General features: G+C 36.8%; 1 protein-coding gene across 1 annotated transcript in view; it reads left to right on the plus strand.

Moving 5' to 3' along the window:
* LOC138363764 (uncharacterized) overlaps positions 1-16,963 on the plus strand; it is a 46,826-nt gene extending 29,863 nt beyond the window's left edge. The window contains exons 4-5 of the mRNA XM_069323157.1: positions 3,432-3,767; positions 16,532-16,963. Coding sequence (XP_069179258.1) covers positions 3,432-3,767; positions 16,532-16,963 — 768 coding nt within the window. The remainder of the gene's footprint in view (positions 1-3,431; positions 3,768-16,531) is intronic.
* The last annotated feature ends 728 nt before the right edge of the window (positions 16,964-17,691 follow it).

Consider the following 17,691-nt stretch of genomic DNA (forward strand, 5'->3'; position numbering starts at 1 on the left):
TTCGGTCATATATCTACGTTAATTTTAACGCCAACGAAAAAAAATTGACCTCATACATAATGAAATGGGTAGCTTTATCATTTCATAAGAAAAAAAATAGAGAAAATATATTAATTCAGGAAAACTTGGCTTATTAGGCAAATCGGGCCTTGCATAGTAGGCTGAGAAGTGCGTTCTGGCTACTAGGTACGACATATATATATATATATATATATATATATATATATATATATATATATATATACCTTATTTGTTGTATACTTAACTCTCGTGTTTAGGAGAGTTGTGCCTTAAGCAGAGACACTGTGTCTTCCCATATTAACAGGGACTTGATGAAATTAACGTCTAAATGACCCCTCACTTGCTCTGGTGCTCTTGGGAGGTGTTGATCTTTGGGGTATTTAAATACTCCGAAATTACCATCTCTTTTAAGGGTCTGAGCGGTGGTGGAGAGGGTTAAGGCGTACCTGTTATGCCAGTTGCTGGAAGGCTTCTGTGCTGGCTAGGGTTCGAGTCTCCTGGTGGGAAAGTGTTCTAAAGTTGTATATATATATATATATATATATATATATATATATATATATATATATATATATATATATATATATATATATATATATATATATGTCGTACCTAGTAGCCAGAACTCACTTTTTGGCCTACTATTCAAGGTCCGATTTGCCTAATAAGCCAAGTTTTCCTGAATTAATATATTTTTTCTAATTTTTTTCTTATGAAATGATAAAGCTACCCATTTCATTATGTATGAGGTCAATTTTTTTTTATTGGAGTTAAAATTAACGTAGATATATGACCGAACCTAACCAACCCTACCTAACCTAACCTAACCTATCTTTATAGGTTAGGTTTGGTTAGGTAGCCGAAAAAGTTAGGTTAGGTTAGGTTAGGTAGGTGTGGTTGTCGAAAAACAATTAATTCATGAAAACTTGGCTTATTAGGCAAATCGGGCCTTGCATAGTAGGCTGAGAAGTGCGTTCTGGCTACTAGGTACGACATATATATATATATATATATATATATATATATATATATATATATATATATATATATATATATATATATATATATATATATATATATATATATGTATATATATATATGTATATATATATATATATATATATATATATATATATATATATATATATATATATATATATATATATATATATATATATATATATATATATATATATTTATATATATTAGTATATTTTGGTAGCAGTCTTTCCTGTAGACAAATATTATTAAATATGACCGAAAATGTAAGATTAATAATTCTAACACGAATTTTCTCGATCTTTCTTAGGTTTCTTTTCACTGTTGATGGTAATTCAAAGATCAATTCTTCAAAATTCATTTTTATTTCTAGTCTGACGCGACACTTGAGCGCGTTTCGTAAAACTTATTACATTTTCAAAGACTTTAGTTTACACACTCACACAAACTTTAACTGAATAGAGCTTAAACATCTTTAGAGTTTTTATACCTACATTTGGGTGAAGTGACATGTTACAATAGTTTTGGATGAGGTGAAAATAAATTTTAACACAAGACAGAACACGAAACAATGAAATACAAACAGGTATTAAAGGTAGGTAACTGCAGAAGGCCTATTTTTATTGGCCCATATTTCTTGATGCTTCTATTTTGGAGCGGAGTCTTGAAGCGGGTAGAATATAGTTGTGCATTAATTGGCTGTTGATTGCTGGTGTTGACCTCTTGATGTGTAGTGCCTCGCAGACGTCGAGCCGCCTGCTATCGCTGTATCTATCGGTGATTTCTGTGTTGTTTGCTTAGATTTCTCTGGTGATGGTTTGGTTGTGGGAAGAGGCTATATGTTCCTTAATGGAGCCCTGTTGCTTATGCATCGTTAAACGCCTGGAAAGAGATGTTGTTGTCTTGCCTATATACTGAGTTTTTTTAGGCTTACAATCCCCAAGAGGGCATTTGAAGGCATTGACGACGTTGGTCTCTTTTAAAGAGTTCTGCTTTGTGTCTGGAGAGTTTCTCATGAGTATGCTGGCCGTTTTTTTGGTTTTATAGTAAATTGTCAGTTGTATCTTCTGATTTTTGTCTGTAGGGATAACGTTTCTACTGACAATATCTTTCAGAACCCTTTCCTCCGTTTTATGGGCTGTGGAAAAGAAGTTCCTGTAAAATAGTCTAATAGGGGGGTATAGGTGTTGTGTTAGTTGTCTCTTCAGAGGTTGCATGGCGTTTCACTTTCCTTCTTATGATGTCTTCAACGAAACCATTGGAGAAGCCGTTGTTGACTAGGACCTGCCTTACCCTATAGAGTTCTTCGTCGACTTGCTTCCATTCTGAGCTCTGGCTGAGAGCACGGTCGACATAAGCTTTAACAACACTCCTCTTGTACCTGTCCGGGCAGTCACTGTTGGCATTCAGGCACATTCCTATGTTTGTTTCCTTAGTGTAGACTGCAGTGTGGAAAACTCCACTCCCTTCCATGACTGTTACATCTAGAAAGGGCAGCTTCCCATCCTTCTCCATCTCGTAAGTGAAACGCAACACAGAATTCTGCTCAAATGCCTCCTTCAGCTCCTGCAGATGTCTGACATCAGGTACCTGTGTAAAAATGTCGTCAACATACCTGCAGTATATGGCCGGTTTCAAGTTCATGTCGACTAAGACTTTTTGCTCGATGGTACCCATGTAGAAGTTTGCAAACAGGACACCTAGGGGAGAACCCATGGCGACCCCATCTACTTGCTTATACATGTGTCCATCCGGGCTCAAGAAGGGTGCCTCTTTAGTACAAGCTTGGAGTAGTTTCCTTAGACTGTTTTCTGGTATGTCAAGAGGAGTACAGGCCGGATCACGATACACTCTGTCGGTTATCATCCCGATTGTTTCATCCACAGGTACGTTGGTAAACAGTGATTCTACGTCCAACGAGACTCCTATCCCTGTGGCCCGTGTTCCCCGCAGCAAGTCAACAAATTCCTTTGGAGACTTTAGGCTGAAGGCGCAAGGGACATAAGGAGTCAGCAAGCCGTTGAGTCGTTTCGCCAGTCTGTATGTGGGTGTGGGTATCTGGCTGATGATTGGCCGAAGTGGGTTTCCAGGCTTGTGTGTCTTGACATTTCCATACGCATATCCAGGTTTATATTCCCCAATAATCTTTAGCAGGTGGAGTCCAGATTTCTTGGCGTTCACAGTTTCGATCAATTTGTTGACCTTTGCTTTCAGTTCGGCTGTAGTGTCCTGTAGTGGTGGTAGTGGCCGGGGCTGCTCAACAGGTGGTGGTGGTGGCGGGGGCTGCTCAACAGGTGGTGGTGGTGGCCGGGGCTGCTCAACAGGTGGTGGTGGTGGCCGGGGCTGCTCAACAGGTGGTGGTGGTGGCCGGGGCTGCTCAGCAGGTGGTGGTGGCCGGGGCTGCTCAACAGGTGGTGGTGGCCAGGGCTGCTCAACAGGTGGTGGTGGTGGCCGGGGCTCCTCAACAGGTGGTGGTGGCCGGCGCTGTTCAACAGGTAGTGGTGGCCGGGGCTGCTCAACAGGTGGTGGTGGCCGGGGCAGCTCAACAGGAGGTGGTGGTGGCTGGGGCTGCTCAACAGGTGGTGGTGGTGGCCAGGGCTGCTCAACAGGTGGTGGTGGCCGGGGCTACTCAACTGGTGGTGGCCGGGGCTCCTCAACAGGTGGTGGTGGCCGGGGCTGCTCAACAGGTGGTGGTGGCCGGGGCTGATCAACAGGTGGTGGTGGTGGCCGGGGCTGCTCAACAGGTGGTAAGTAGTAGGGTGGACGACTCACAGGTACCTTTTTTTTGGGGGGGGAGAGGACCCCTGTGAGTTGTACGACTCACAGGTACCTTTTTTTTGGGGGGGAGAGGATCCCTGTGAGTTGTACGACTCACAGGTACCTTTTTAGTTTTTCTGGAAATTGGTGTGTAGCTCTTGGGGGTTTTCAGGTAAATTTTGTCAGTCACCGATTTTAAAAGTAAGGATTTCTTATGAGAAAAATAATTTCCGAGACTTAGAAGTTTGTTAAGGGCTTATGGAACAAATTCAAGTAACGTATGTAGCTCTTTAGGGTTTCCATGAGAACTCTACGGACATATTTTACATGTTTTCAACTTACAAAATCCGTCTGTGTAAGCCATAGTTTTCATGTAAATTTAGAAATTCGTGTTTGTGAGCCAGGGTTTTCAGGGTTTCGTACATCACACCCCCCTCCCTCCCTCCCCCCTTACCTCCCAATCTCTCGCGTCACTTTTATTTACCTTACGCCCGGCCCGCCAGGTCATCTCTTAATCTTATCTTATCTTCTCCATAATATCTGGACCGTCCCTCCTCTCTCTCTCTCTCCTCTTCATATTATTCCCTCTTCCTATTTTCTGACATACTAATATTTTATTCCTTTTTCATTAAGCAAGTCAGTTTTTACACAAATAAATCGCGTTAGTAAGCATGTTCTAGCTCACGTTCCCCCACCTTAGTCCCCTGTCGTATAATAAATACTATCATTCCAATCCCTCTAAAATTTAAAAATAATCATATTTCAAACGTAGTTCAATACAGTAATTTAGTTACCAAGCTCCAGCGCTTGTCCTCCGCCTTAGCTCTCTCTCGTATCTTCGTTAGTAACAGTCCAATTTCCCTAAAATTTTTACCCTCTGTATTTCAGGCTCCGTAAATAAGATCAAAACAGTTATCGAGCTCCAGCGCTTGTCCCCCACCTTAGTTCGTTTATACAAGATCGTTAGTAACAGTCCAATTTCCCTGAAATTTTTATCCTCTGTATTTCAGACACCGTAAATAAAATCAAGTCAGTTATCGAGCTCCAGCTCGCGTCCCCGCCTTAGTTCTCCTTCGTATCTTTGTAAATAACCCATCAATTTCCCTGAATATTTTACCCTCTGTATTTCAGACACCGTAAATAAAATCAAGTCAGTTACTGAGCTCCAGCTCTCGTCCCCCCACCCTCTTCCACCCTCAAGTCTTTAACCCATCAATTTCCCTGAAATTTTTACCCTCTGTATTTCAGACATAGTAAATATGAAGTAAACAATTATAAAACTCTAGCTCTTGTCCTCTGTCCAAGCTCACTTTTGTAAATTCATTACTCTCAGTCCAAATCACCCAACTACATTTTCAGACATAGTAAATAAAAACCAGTTCAGTTATCAAGTTTCAACTCTTGTGCCCCAGCTTAGTTCATTTGTGCAAGTTCTTTATTTTCCAACTAAATCACCTGAGATTTAAGATCACCTTATTTTCTAACGTAGTAAATTTAATCTGGACATTAGCAAAGCTCCATTTCCTCAGCCTTAGATCATCAGACATAAATATATTCGATCAAGACCCTTTCCAGCCTATCTGTTTTATCAGAGTAATTACTTTACCCTTCTCATCCCCAACGTATCAATCCCCAACGTATCAAAACCTTCAATAATCATACTGTATTTGCATATTTTCTCTATATTCAGCTGTGTTCTTCACATTTTGTCCATGTTTTCTGTGTTCATTCCATGTTCTACAAATGTTCACAGCATGCTCAGTTCAATTCTTTTCACCTGTTTTTCTCATCTTTTTCTTTAATCTTTCTCTTAGTCTCATTATGTTCTCTACAAATTCTAGTCATATTTTCTATGTACATCACATGTTCTCTTTACAACTTTTATACTCAATATTCATGCTAACTTCCATATTTTTGTGTTCTTTGTCAATATTCATGTTCCTCTACAAGTTCATGTTCCTCACAAGATCACTTCGTTTTTCACCTTTACTTACATGTTTTCTACATTCTTTGTCATATTCTCCATGTTCTTCACAAGTCCATTGTTCATTCTTTGTAATCCCTATTCTCCTTATCATGTTTTCATGATCTCTGTAAGTTCATATTCCTAGCATGTTCACTGTATTCATCAACTTTTCTTACATATGTTCTTTGCCATGTTCCCCATATGTTCTCTGGGTTTTTCCCCTTACATGTTATTTAACGTTCCTTAACTAAAAAATCTTTCTCCAATCAACTAAAACATAGTCACTTTCGTCATTTCTCAACTAAACTTATTATCCATTCAACCAAAAAATAGTCAAAGGAATCTTTCCAACACTGTTCATAACTTCACTTATTCCCTAGTCATCAGAAAATAACCGTGTTCTTCATGTTTCATTGTCATGTCATAACTAAAATTATCCATCAATCAACAGAAAAAGTCATATTCATTATTTCGTAACAGCCATTATGTTTTCGTCAAGTAAGAAAATATAGTCAAAGATATCTTACATCGTCGTTCTTAACTGACATTTATACTTTGTGGAGCACTAAAAATAGTCAAATGTAACTTTTTCAACACTTTCGTAACTAAAAATATATGTCGCTAAGTAAGAAAAATTGTCAAAGGAATCTTTCCAGCACTGTTCTTAACTAAACTTATTCCCCAGTCATCAGAAAATAACCGTGTTCTTCATGTTTTCATTGTCATTTCATAACTAAAATTATCCATCAATCAACAGAAAAAGCCATGTTCATCATGTTTTGTCTTTTTCCTTAACTAAAGTATTCATCAGTCAACTAAAAAATAGTTACTTCATCATGTTTCCTTGTCATTTCTTACCTGAAATATCACTTCTCTCATTTAAAATAGTCAGGTGTAGCCTCTTTCCAACACTGTTCTTAACTAAAGTAACCTTTCACTTCGCTAGAATAGTCATATTCATCGTTGTTCCTAACTAAAATTATATGTCGTTAAGTAAGAAATATAGTCAAAGACACTCTTCGAGACATCAAGGACTTACTCAAAGACATCAAAGTTGCACTCAAAGACATCCTTTGAGACATCAAAGACTTCCTTTAAGACTTCAATGGGACTCTTCGAGATATCAAAAGACACTCTCAAACACTCAAAAATTTACTTGCATCCTCAAAGTTATTCTCAGAGGCATAAAAGTCATTCTCAGAGCTATCAAATTATTCTCGATGTCATCAAAAAGTATTTTCTCGTTCATCAAAGTTAATCTCAGAGTTAACAAAGGTAATCTCTAACTCACTCTCGTACATCAAAGTTGTTTCAAAGACATCAAAGTTAATCTCAGAGTTATCCAAAGATATTCTCATGTCCACAAAAGTTATTCTGAGCTATCAAAGTTAATCTCAAACATCTCCGTTCATAAAAGTTATTCTCTAAGAGCTATCAAAAGTTATTCTCAGTCATCAAAGTTTTTCCAAGAGACGTCAAAGTTAATCCAAGACATCATCTTTCATCAAAGATATTCTCTCTAAGCCATCAATGTTCTTCTCTAAGACATAAAAGTTATTCTCTATGTCATCAAAAGTTATTCTCTGAGCTAACAAAATACTACTCATGTTCTCAAAGACATTCTCCAATTCATCAATGTTGTTTCAAAGACATCAAAGTTAATCTCAGAGTTATCCAAAGACATTCTCAAAGTCATCTAAAGTTATTCTCTAAGACATCAAAGTTATTCTAAGAGTTATCAAAAGTTATTCTCAGTCATGTTATGTTATTCTCTAACTCACTTCCATTCATCAAAGACATTCTCTAAGCCCTCAAAGTTATTCTCTAAGACAACAAAGTCATTCCCAGAGTCATCAAAAAAGTTATTCTTCGAAACATAAAATTTGCTCTGTAAGATATCTTCGTTCATCAAACTTATTCTCAGAGATATCTAAAGTTATTCTCAGAACAATCAAAAGTTATTCTAAGACAGCAAAAGTTATTCTCAGAGCTACCCAAAGCTATTCTCTGAGTCACCTTCGTTCGTCAGAGAAACTTTCAAAACATCTTTGTTCAACAAACTTGTTTTCAAAGTCATCAAAAGTTAATCTAAGACATCTTCTTTCATCAAAGTTATTTTCAGAGACATCTAAAGTTATTATGTAAGACATAAAAGTTATTCTCAGAGACATCAAATGTTATTCTCGAAGTCATCAAAGATATTTTCAGAGACATCTAAAGTTAATTTCTATGTTATAAAGTTATTCTCAGAGACATCTAAAGTTAATCTTGGTCATCAAAGTTGTTCTCTAAACATCAATGTTGTTCTCCAAGACATCAAAGATGTTCTCAAAATCATAAAAGTTATTCCCAGAGCTATCAAAGTTATTCTCAAAGTCATCAAAGTTATTCAAAGAGCTAACAAAAGTTATTCTCTAAGTAACCTTTCGTTCATCAGAGAAGCTTTCTAAGACATCTTCGTTCATCAATGTTGATCTCTAAGTCACCTTTGTTCATCAAAGAAACTCTCCTTCTTCCATCAAGTTATACTTTAAGACAACATTGTTGTTCTCTAAGACATCTTCAGGCATAAAATTTCTCCCCAAATGTAACTAGTTCAGCTTTTCATATCAAACTTACACTTCTGTTAAATATATTTTCTTAGACATTTTACCTTTTAAACTGTTCTCTGAACTACACTGTTCAAACCTACGTAACCTATCCTCTCCACCCAATGTTACTTAGTTAACGTAACGTTCCTAAACCTAACTTTACCTATCCTATCCTAACATAACTTACCTTACCTTACCTACCTTTCCTAACTTAACCTGCTTAACCTATCTTACCTAACTTTACCTATATTACCTTACCTTACCTTACCTATCTTACCTGACTTTACCTATCTTACCTAACTTAACCTGCATAACCTAACTTTACCTATGTTACCTTACCTTACCTTACCTATCTTACCTAACCTAACCTAACCTAACTTTACCTATGTTACCTTACCTTACCTACCTTTCCTAACTTAACCTGCTTAACCTATTTTACCTAACTTTACCAATGTTACCTTACCCTACCTACCTTTCCTAACTTAACCTGCTTAACCTATCTTACCTATCTTACCTAACTTTACCTATCTTACCTAACTTTACCTATGTTACCTTACCTTACCTACCTTTCCTAACTTTACCTATCTTACCTAACTTACCTACATTACCTAACTTAACTTAACCTGCTTAACCTAACTTACCTTACCTTACCTAACTTATATAACTTATCTTATCTATCCTAACGTAACCTAACTTACTTTACCTAACTTAATCTTACAATCCCAAACTGATGTATCCTAACTTATCTAGTCAAACCAGACATGATCTAACTTACATAAGTATTCCTTCTTGTCTTTTGTGTTTCGTCAATCATTGTCTCATATTCATTTACTCATTTCATTAGTTAATTTCTCAAATGGTCACTTATGCATTTCAAGTGCTATTTGTTAGAGATTGGATATTTAAGCATTTCAAAGAATTTTTGTTATATATGGGCATTTACTCATTTCAAGGGATAATTTCTCAAATGGACGTTTTTGCATTTCAAGTGTTATTTGTTTAAGATTGGGTGTTTAACCATTTCAAAGGTTTTTGTTATATATGGGAACTTACTCGTTTCAAGGGCCAATTTCTCAAATGGTCATTTTTGCAGATCAAGGGTTATTTGTTAAAGTTCATCAAGTTGCTCATAAGTTGTATTTATTATGTTTTTATCATTTATTCTTATTCCCCAACCCCTTAACCTAACCTCTTGTAATCTTAGTGTATTTAGTAGGTTCTATCTTATGTTCTTATTCCCTAACCCCTTAACCTAACCTCTTGTAATCTTAGTGTATTTAGTAGGTTCTATCTTATGTTCTTATTCCCCAACCCCTTAACCTAACCTCTTGTAATCTTAGTGTATTTAGTAGGTTCTATCTTATGTTCTTATTCCCCAACCCCTTAACCTAACCTTTCAGATGTAGTTTGTTGAATATATTATCCTTTTCCTAACCTTTCAGATGTAGTTTTGTTTCTCCTTTTTGTATATTTTTACCCAAACCCACCATCCCACTTAACCTTCTTTCCTTCTTTACTTTGTTTTCACATATAAGTTCATTCTTTATCATAGTAATAATAAAAATTACAATAGTAAAGAATCGGATCTACTAAGACTTGAAATTGAGAAACAAGAGCTCAAGGGAGTGAGAGCATGAAGGAAGAGCAAGGAGTAAGAGAGAGGGGGCGGAAGAAAATGGGACCAAAGAAGAGAGAATGAGAGAGAGTGTGGGCATGGGAGCACTAAGACTTGAATTGAGAAAAAGAAAAACTAAGTGAATGAGAGTGAGGGTGTGAGAATGGGAGCAATAAGACTTGAATTTGAGAAACAAGAGAGCATTTGAGCAAATGAGGAAGAGAGAGAATAAGGGAGAGAGATAGAAAAGGAGGGTTAGAAGGAGTAGGAGAATCAAAGTAAAGAAGGAAAGATGGTTTGGGTAAAAATATACAAAAAGGAGAAACAAAACTACATCTGAAAGGTTAGGAAAAGGATAATATATTCAACAAACTACATCTGAAAGGTTAGGTTAAGGGGTTGGGGAATAAGAACATAAGATAGAACCTACTAAATACACTAAGATTACAAGAGGTTAGGTTAAGGGGTTGGGGAATAAGAACATAAGATAGAACCTACTAAATACACTAAGATTACAAGAGGTTAGGTTAAGGGGTTAGGGAATAAGAACATAAGATAGAACCTACTAAATACACTAAGATTACAAGAGGTTAGGTTAAGGGGTTGGGGAATAAGAATAAATGATAAAAACATAATAAATACAACTTATGAGCAACTTGATGAACTTTAACAAATAACCCTTGATCTGCAAAAATGACCATTTGAGAAATTGGCCCTTGAAACGAGTAAGTTCCCATATATAACAAAAACCTTTGAAATGGTTAAACACCCAATCTTAAACAAATAACACTTGAAATGCAAAAACGTCCATTTGAGAAATTATCCCTTGAAATGAGTAAATGCCCATATATAACAAAAATTCTTTGAAATGCTTAAATATCCAATCTCTAACAAATAGCACTTGAAATGCATAAGTGACCATTTGAGAAATTAACTAATGAAATGAGTAAATGAATATGAGACAATGATTGACGAAACACAAAAGACAAGAAGGAATACTTATGTAAGTTAGATCATGTCTGGTTTGACTAGATAAGTTAGGATACATCAGTTTGGGATTGTAAGATTAAGTTAGGTAAAGCAAGTTAGGTTACGTTAGGATAGATAAGATAAGTTATATAAGTTAGGTAAGGTAAGGTAAGTTAGGTTAAGCAGGTTAAGTTAAGTTAGGTAATGTAGGTAAGTTAGGTAAGATAGGTAAAGTTAGGAAAGGTAGGTAAGGTAAGGTAACATAGGTAAAGTTAGGTAAGATAGGTAAAGTTAGGTAAGATAGGTAAGATAGGTTAAGCAGGTTAAGTTAGGAAAGGTAGGTAGGGTAAGGTAACATAGGTAAAGTTATGTAAGATAGGTTAAGCAGGTTAAGTTAGGAAAGGTAGGTAAGGTAAGGTAACATAGGTAAAGTTAGGTTAGGTTAGGTTAGGTAAGATAGGTAAGGTAAGGTAAGGTAACATAGGTAAAGTTAGGTTATGCAGGTTAAGTTAGGTAAGATAGGTAAAGTCAGGTAAGATAGGTAAGGTAAGGTAATATAGGTAAAGTTAGGTAAGATAGGTTAAGCAGGTTAAGTTAGGAAAGGTAGGTAAGGTAAGGTAAGTTATGTTAGGATAGGATAGGTAAAGTTAGGTTTAGGAACGTTACGTTAACTAAGTAACATTGGGTGGAGAGGATAGGTTACGTAGGTTTGAACAGTGTAGTTCAGAGAACAGTTTAAAAGGTAAAATGTCTAAGAAAATATATTTAACAGAAGTGTAAGTTTGATATGAAAAGCTGAACTAGTTACATTTGGGGAGAAATTTTATGCCTGAAGATGTCTTAGAGAACAACAATGTTGTCTTAAAGTATAACTTGATGGAAGAAGGAGAGTTTCTTTGATGAACAAAGGTGACTTAGAGATCAACATTGATGAACGAAGATGTCTTAGGAAGCTTCTCTGATGAACGAAAGGTTACTTAGAGAATAACTTTTGTTAGCTCTTTGAATAACTTTGATGACTTTGAGAATAACTTTGATAGCTCTGGGAATAACTTTTATGATTTTGAGAACATCTTTGATGTCTTGGAGAACAACATTGATGTTTAGAGAACAACTTTGATGACCAAGATTAACTTTAGATGTCTCTGAGAATAACTTTATAACATAGAAATTAACTTTAGATGTCTCTGAAAATATCTTTGATGACTTCGAGAATAACATTTGATGTCTCTGAGAATAACTTTTATGTCTTACATAATAACTTTAGATGTCTCTGAAAATAACTTTGATGAAAGCAGATGTCTTAGATTAACTTTTGATGACTTTGAAAACAAGTTTGATGAACAAAGATGTTTTGGAAAGTTTCTCTGACGAACGAAGGTAACTTAGAGATTAACTTTGGGTAGCTCTGAGAATAACTTTTGCTGTCTTAGAATAACTTTTGATTGTTCTGAGAATAACTTTAGATATCTCTGAGAATAAGTTTGATGAACGAAGATATCTTACAGAGCAAATTTTATGTTTCGAAGAATAACTTTTTTGATGACTCTGGGAATGACTTTGTTGTCTTAGAGAATAACTTTGAGGGCTTAGAGAATGTCTTTGATGAATGGAAGTGAGTTAGAGAATAACATAACATGACTGAGAATAACTTTTGATAACTCTTAGAATAACTTTGATGTCTTAGAGAATAACTTTAGATGACTTTGAGAATGTCTTTGGATAACTCTGAGATTAACTTTGATGTCTTTGAAACAACATTGATGAATTGGAGAATGTCTTTGAGAACATGAGTAGTATTTTGTTAGCTCAGAGAATAACTTTTGATGACATAGAGAATAACTTTTATGTCTTAGAGAAGAACATTGATGGCTTAGAGAGAATATCTTTGATGAAAGATGATGTCTTGGATTAACTTTGACGTCTCTTGGAAAAACTTTGATGACTGAGAATAACTTTTGATAGCTCTTAGAGAATAACTTTTATGAACGGAGATGTTTGAGATTAACTTTGATAGCTCAGAATAACTTTTGTGGACATGAGAATATCTTTGGATAACTCTGAGATTAACTTTGATGTCTTTGAAACAACTTTGATGTACGAGAGTGAGTTAGAGATTACCTTTGTTAACTCTGAGATTAACTTTGATGAACGAGAAAATACTTTTTGATGACATCGAGAATAATTTGATAGCTCTGAGAATGACTTTTATGCCTCTGAGAATAACTTTGAGGATGCAAGTAAATTTTTGAGTGTTTGAGAGTGTCTTTTGATATCTCGAAGAGTCCCATTGAAGTCTTAAAGGAAGTCTTTGATGTCTCAAAGGATGTCTTTGAGTGCAACTTTGATGTCTTTGAGTAAGTCCTTGATGTCTCGAAGAGTGTCTTTGACTATATTTCTTACTTAACGACATATAATTTTAGTTAGGAACAACGATGAATATGACTATTCTAGCGAAGTGAAAGGTTACTTTAGTTAAGAACAGTGTTGGAAAGAGGCTACACCTGACTATTTTAAATGAGAGAAGTGATATTTCAGGTAAGAAATGACAAGGAAACATGATGAAGTAACTATTTTTTAGTTGACTGATGAATACTTTAGTTAAGGAAAAAGACAAAACATGATGAACATGGCTTTTTCTGTTGATTGATGGATAATTTTAGTTATGAAATGACAATGAAAACATGAAGAACACGGTTATTTTCTGATGACTGGGGAATAAGTTTAGTTAAGAACAGTGCTGGAAAGATTCCATTGACAATTTTTCTTACTTAGCGACATATATTTTTAGTTACGAAAGTGTTGAAAAAGTTACATTTGACTATTTTTAGTGCTCCACAAAGTATAAATGTCAGTTAAGAACGACGATGTAAGATATCTTTGACTATATTTTCTTACTTGACGAAAACATAATGGCTGTTACGAAATGATGAATATGACTTTTTCTGTTGATTGATGGATAATTTTAGTTATGACATGACAATGAAACATGAAGAACACGGTTATTTTCTGATGACTAGGGAATAAGTGAAGTTATGAACAGTGTTGGAAAGATTCCTTTGACTATTTTTTGGTTGAATGGATAATAAGTTTAGTTGAGAAATGACGAAAGTGACTATGTTTTAGTTGATTGGAGAAAGATTTTTTAGTTAAGGAACGTTAAATAACATGTAAGGGGAAAAACCCAGAGAACATATGGGGAACATGGCAAAGAACATATGTAAGAAAAGTTGATGAATACAGTGAACATGCTAGGAATATGAACTTACAGAGATCATGAAAACATGATAAGGAGAATAGGGATTACAAAGAATGAACAATGGACTTGTGAAGAACATGGAGAATATGACAAAGAATGTAGAAAACATGTAAGTAAAGGTGAAAAACGAAGTGATCTTGTGAGGAACATGAACTTGTAGAGGAACATGAATATTGACAAAGAACACAAAAATATGGAAGTTAGCATGAATATTGAGTATAAAAGTTGTAAAGAGAACATGTGATGTACATAGAAAATATGACTAGAATTTGTAGAGAACATAATGAGACTAAGAGAAAGATTAAAGAAAAAGATGAGAAAAACAGGTGAAAAGAATTGAACTGAGCATGCTGTGAACATTTGTAGAACATGGAATGAACACAGAAAACATGGACAAAATGTGAAGAACACAGCTGAATATAGAGAAAATATGCAAATACAGTACGATTATTGAAGGTTTGGATACGTTGGGGATGAGAAGGTAAGGGAGGGAAAGGGTAAGGTGAGATGAGATGGAGGAAGGTGGGAGGGGGTGAAAGATAATTACACAGGTTGGGGTTATGTGTGTACTTGGATAAGAGTTAGGCTGGAGACGGACTTGATCGAATATATTTATGTCTGATGATCTAAGGCTGAGGAAATGGAAACTTGGCTAATGTCCAGATTAATTTTACTACGTTAGAAAATAAGGTGATTTAAAATCTCAGGGTGATTTAGTTGGAAAATAAAGAACTTGTACAAATGAACTAAGCTGGGGCACAAGAGTTGAAACTTGATAACTGAATTGGTTTTTATTTACTATGTCTGAAAATGTAGTTGGGTGATTTGGACTGAGAGTAATGAATTTACATGAGTGAACTTGGACAGAGGACAAGAGCTAGAGTTTTATAATTGTTTTCATCATATTTACTATGTCTGAAATACAGAGGGTAAAAATTTCAGGGGAAAATTGATGGTTTATTTACAAAGACTTGAGGGTGGAAGAGGGTTGGGGGGACAAGAGCTGGAGCTCAGTAACTGACTTGATCTTATTTACTACGTCTGAAATATGACTGTTTAAAATTTCAGGGGGATTGGACTGCTAGTAGCGAAAATGTGGTCTCTGTCAAATTTGGGTCTTTAATTGGACTCTGATGAATTTCGATCAAGAACTGGACTCTGTCAAATTTTCACAGATTACAGGACACTAATGAAATTTGCTCACAAAGTAGACTCTGGCGAATTTCTGTTGATAATTGGACTCTGATGAAATATGAGCTTAAAACTGTCTCTGACGAATTTTGCTCTCAAAGTAGACTCTGTTCATTTTTAGGTATAAAATGGTCTCTGATGAAATATGAGCTAAAACTGTCTCTGACTAATTTGATCTCAAAGTAGACTCTGGCGAATTTCTGTTGATAATTGGACTCTGATGAAATATGAGCTAAATACTGTCTCTGACTAATTTTGCTCACAAAGTAGACTCTGACGAATTTTGCTCTCAAAGTGGACTCTGATGAATTTCGATCAAGAACTGGACTCTGATGAAATATGAGCTTAAAACTGGGCTCTGTTCAATTTGGTCTTACAGATGAAATAGCCGTAAATGGATATAAAACTAAATGTTATGGATAAGTGGTCTGTTTTCCTTAACAAAACATCTAAGACAATATTCTCTGAAAATGGTCCTTTTACAAATTCGGTCATAAACATATAAATAAACTTCTATGATTATTTGAAACTCTGAAAATAGTTGTAAGGAAATAGGAGGAGGAGAGAGAGAGAGAGGAGGGACGGTCGAGATATTATGGAGAAGATAAGATATGATAAGAGCCGACTGGCTGGCCGGGCGTAAAGTAAATAAAGGTGACGCGACAGATTGCGAGGTAAGGGGGGAGGGAGGGAGGGGGGTGTGATGTACGAAACCCTGAAAACCCTGGCTCACAAACACGAATTTCTAAATTTACATGAATAACTAAGGCTTGCATAGACGATTTTTGTAAGTTGAAAACATGTAAAACATGTCCGTAGAGTTCTCATGGAAACCCTAAAGAGCTACATACGTTACTTGAATTTGTTCCATAAGCCCTTAACAAACTTCTAAGTCTCGGAAATTATTTTTCTCATAAGAAATCCTTACTTTTAAAATCGGTGACTGACAAAATTTACCTGAAAACCCCCAAGAGCTACACACCAATTCCCAGAAAAACAAAAAAGGTACCTGTGAGTCGTACAACTCACAGGGATCCTCTCCCCCCAAAAAAAAAGGTACCTGTGAGTCGTACAACTCACAGGGGTCCTCTCCCCCCCCCAAAAAAAGGTACCTGTGAGTCGTCCACCCTACTACTGTGGTAGTGGCCGGGGCTGCTCAACAGGTGGTGGTGGTGGCCGGGGCTGCTCAACAAGTGGTGGTGGTGGCTGGGGCTGCTCAACAGGTAGTGGTGGTAGTGGCCGGGGCTGCTCAACAGGTGGTGGTGGTGGCTGGGGCTGCTCAACAGGTGGTGGTAGTGGCCGGGGCTGTTCAACAGGTGGTGGTGGTGGCAGGGGCTGCTCAACAAGTGGTGGTGGTGGCCAGGGCTACTCAACTGGTGGTGGTGGTGGCTGGGGCTGCTCAACAGGTGATGATGGCCGGGGCTGCTCAACAGGTGGTGGTGGCTGGGGCTGCTCAACAGGTGGTGGTGGCCAGGGCTGCTCAACAGGTGGTGGCCGGGGCTGCTCAACAGGTGGTGGTGGCCGGGGCTGCTCAACAGGTGGTGGTGGTGGCCGGAGCTGCTCAACAGGTGGTAAGGAACGCAGAAAGTCCCTGAGCCTCCCCCGGCGAGCCAACACCACAAGACTTAATTACTGTGTTGCTATATATATATAACCCTGAAGCCTCCACACTGGCCCGCTGAGAGGAAGTCTTGGGGTGGCTGAGGCGGCGCCGTAGAGTCTTAGAGTCACGACTCTTACCGTAAACAGGATGGCGTGAACAAAATATTTACAAGTAGTCTGGTGTTGACAACGGCTTTAATCAGGCCGAAACGTTCACTTCCTTTCACATTTCTCTGTGGATTTTCCACACACACACACACACACACACACACACACACACACACACACACACACACACACACACACACACACACACACACACACACATATATATATATATTATAATTATTTATCTTGAAGATTGGTTTTATAGCGTCCATGTTTTCCCCGTGGAGCATATTCTTAGGATCATTTTCTTAGGTGTTATTCTTAAGCCATCCGAGGCTGCCGTCTTTAATATCCCAGTTTTTCAATTTGCTGTTATTTACGTATGTAATCATCAGCCAATTCTAACAAAAATCTTCTACTTCATCATTTCCCCTTTTATTAAACCAATCTATGGTACCGAGATTAAAGTTACAGAAACATTGTTATACCTGATGAGGTCCCAGGTATTTCTTACCTTAAATGACGGGCTTGCCTTTTGTCAACGTTTGGAGGGCGATAACTCTAATTATTATTAGACTATAATTCTCTTCAGCTAGTTGTATCCAAATGGTCT

This window comes from Procambarus clarkii, chromosome 11 (assembly GCF_040958095.1).
Source record: "Procambarus clarkii isolate CNS0578487 chromosome 11, FALCON_Pclarkii_2.0, whole genome shotgun sequence".
In the NCBI taxonomy this organism is placed as follows: domain Eukaryota; kingdom Metazoa; phylum Arthropoda; class Malacostraca; order Decapoda; family Cambaridae; genus Procambarus; species Procambarus clarkii.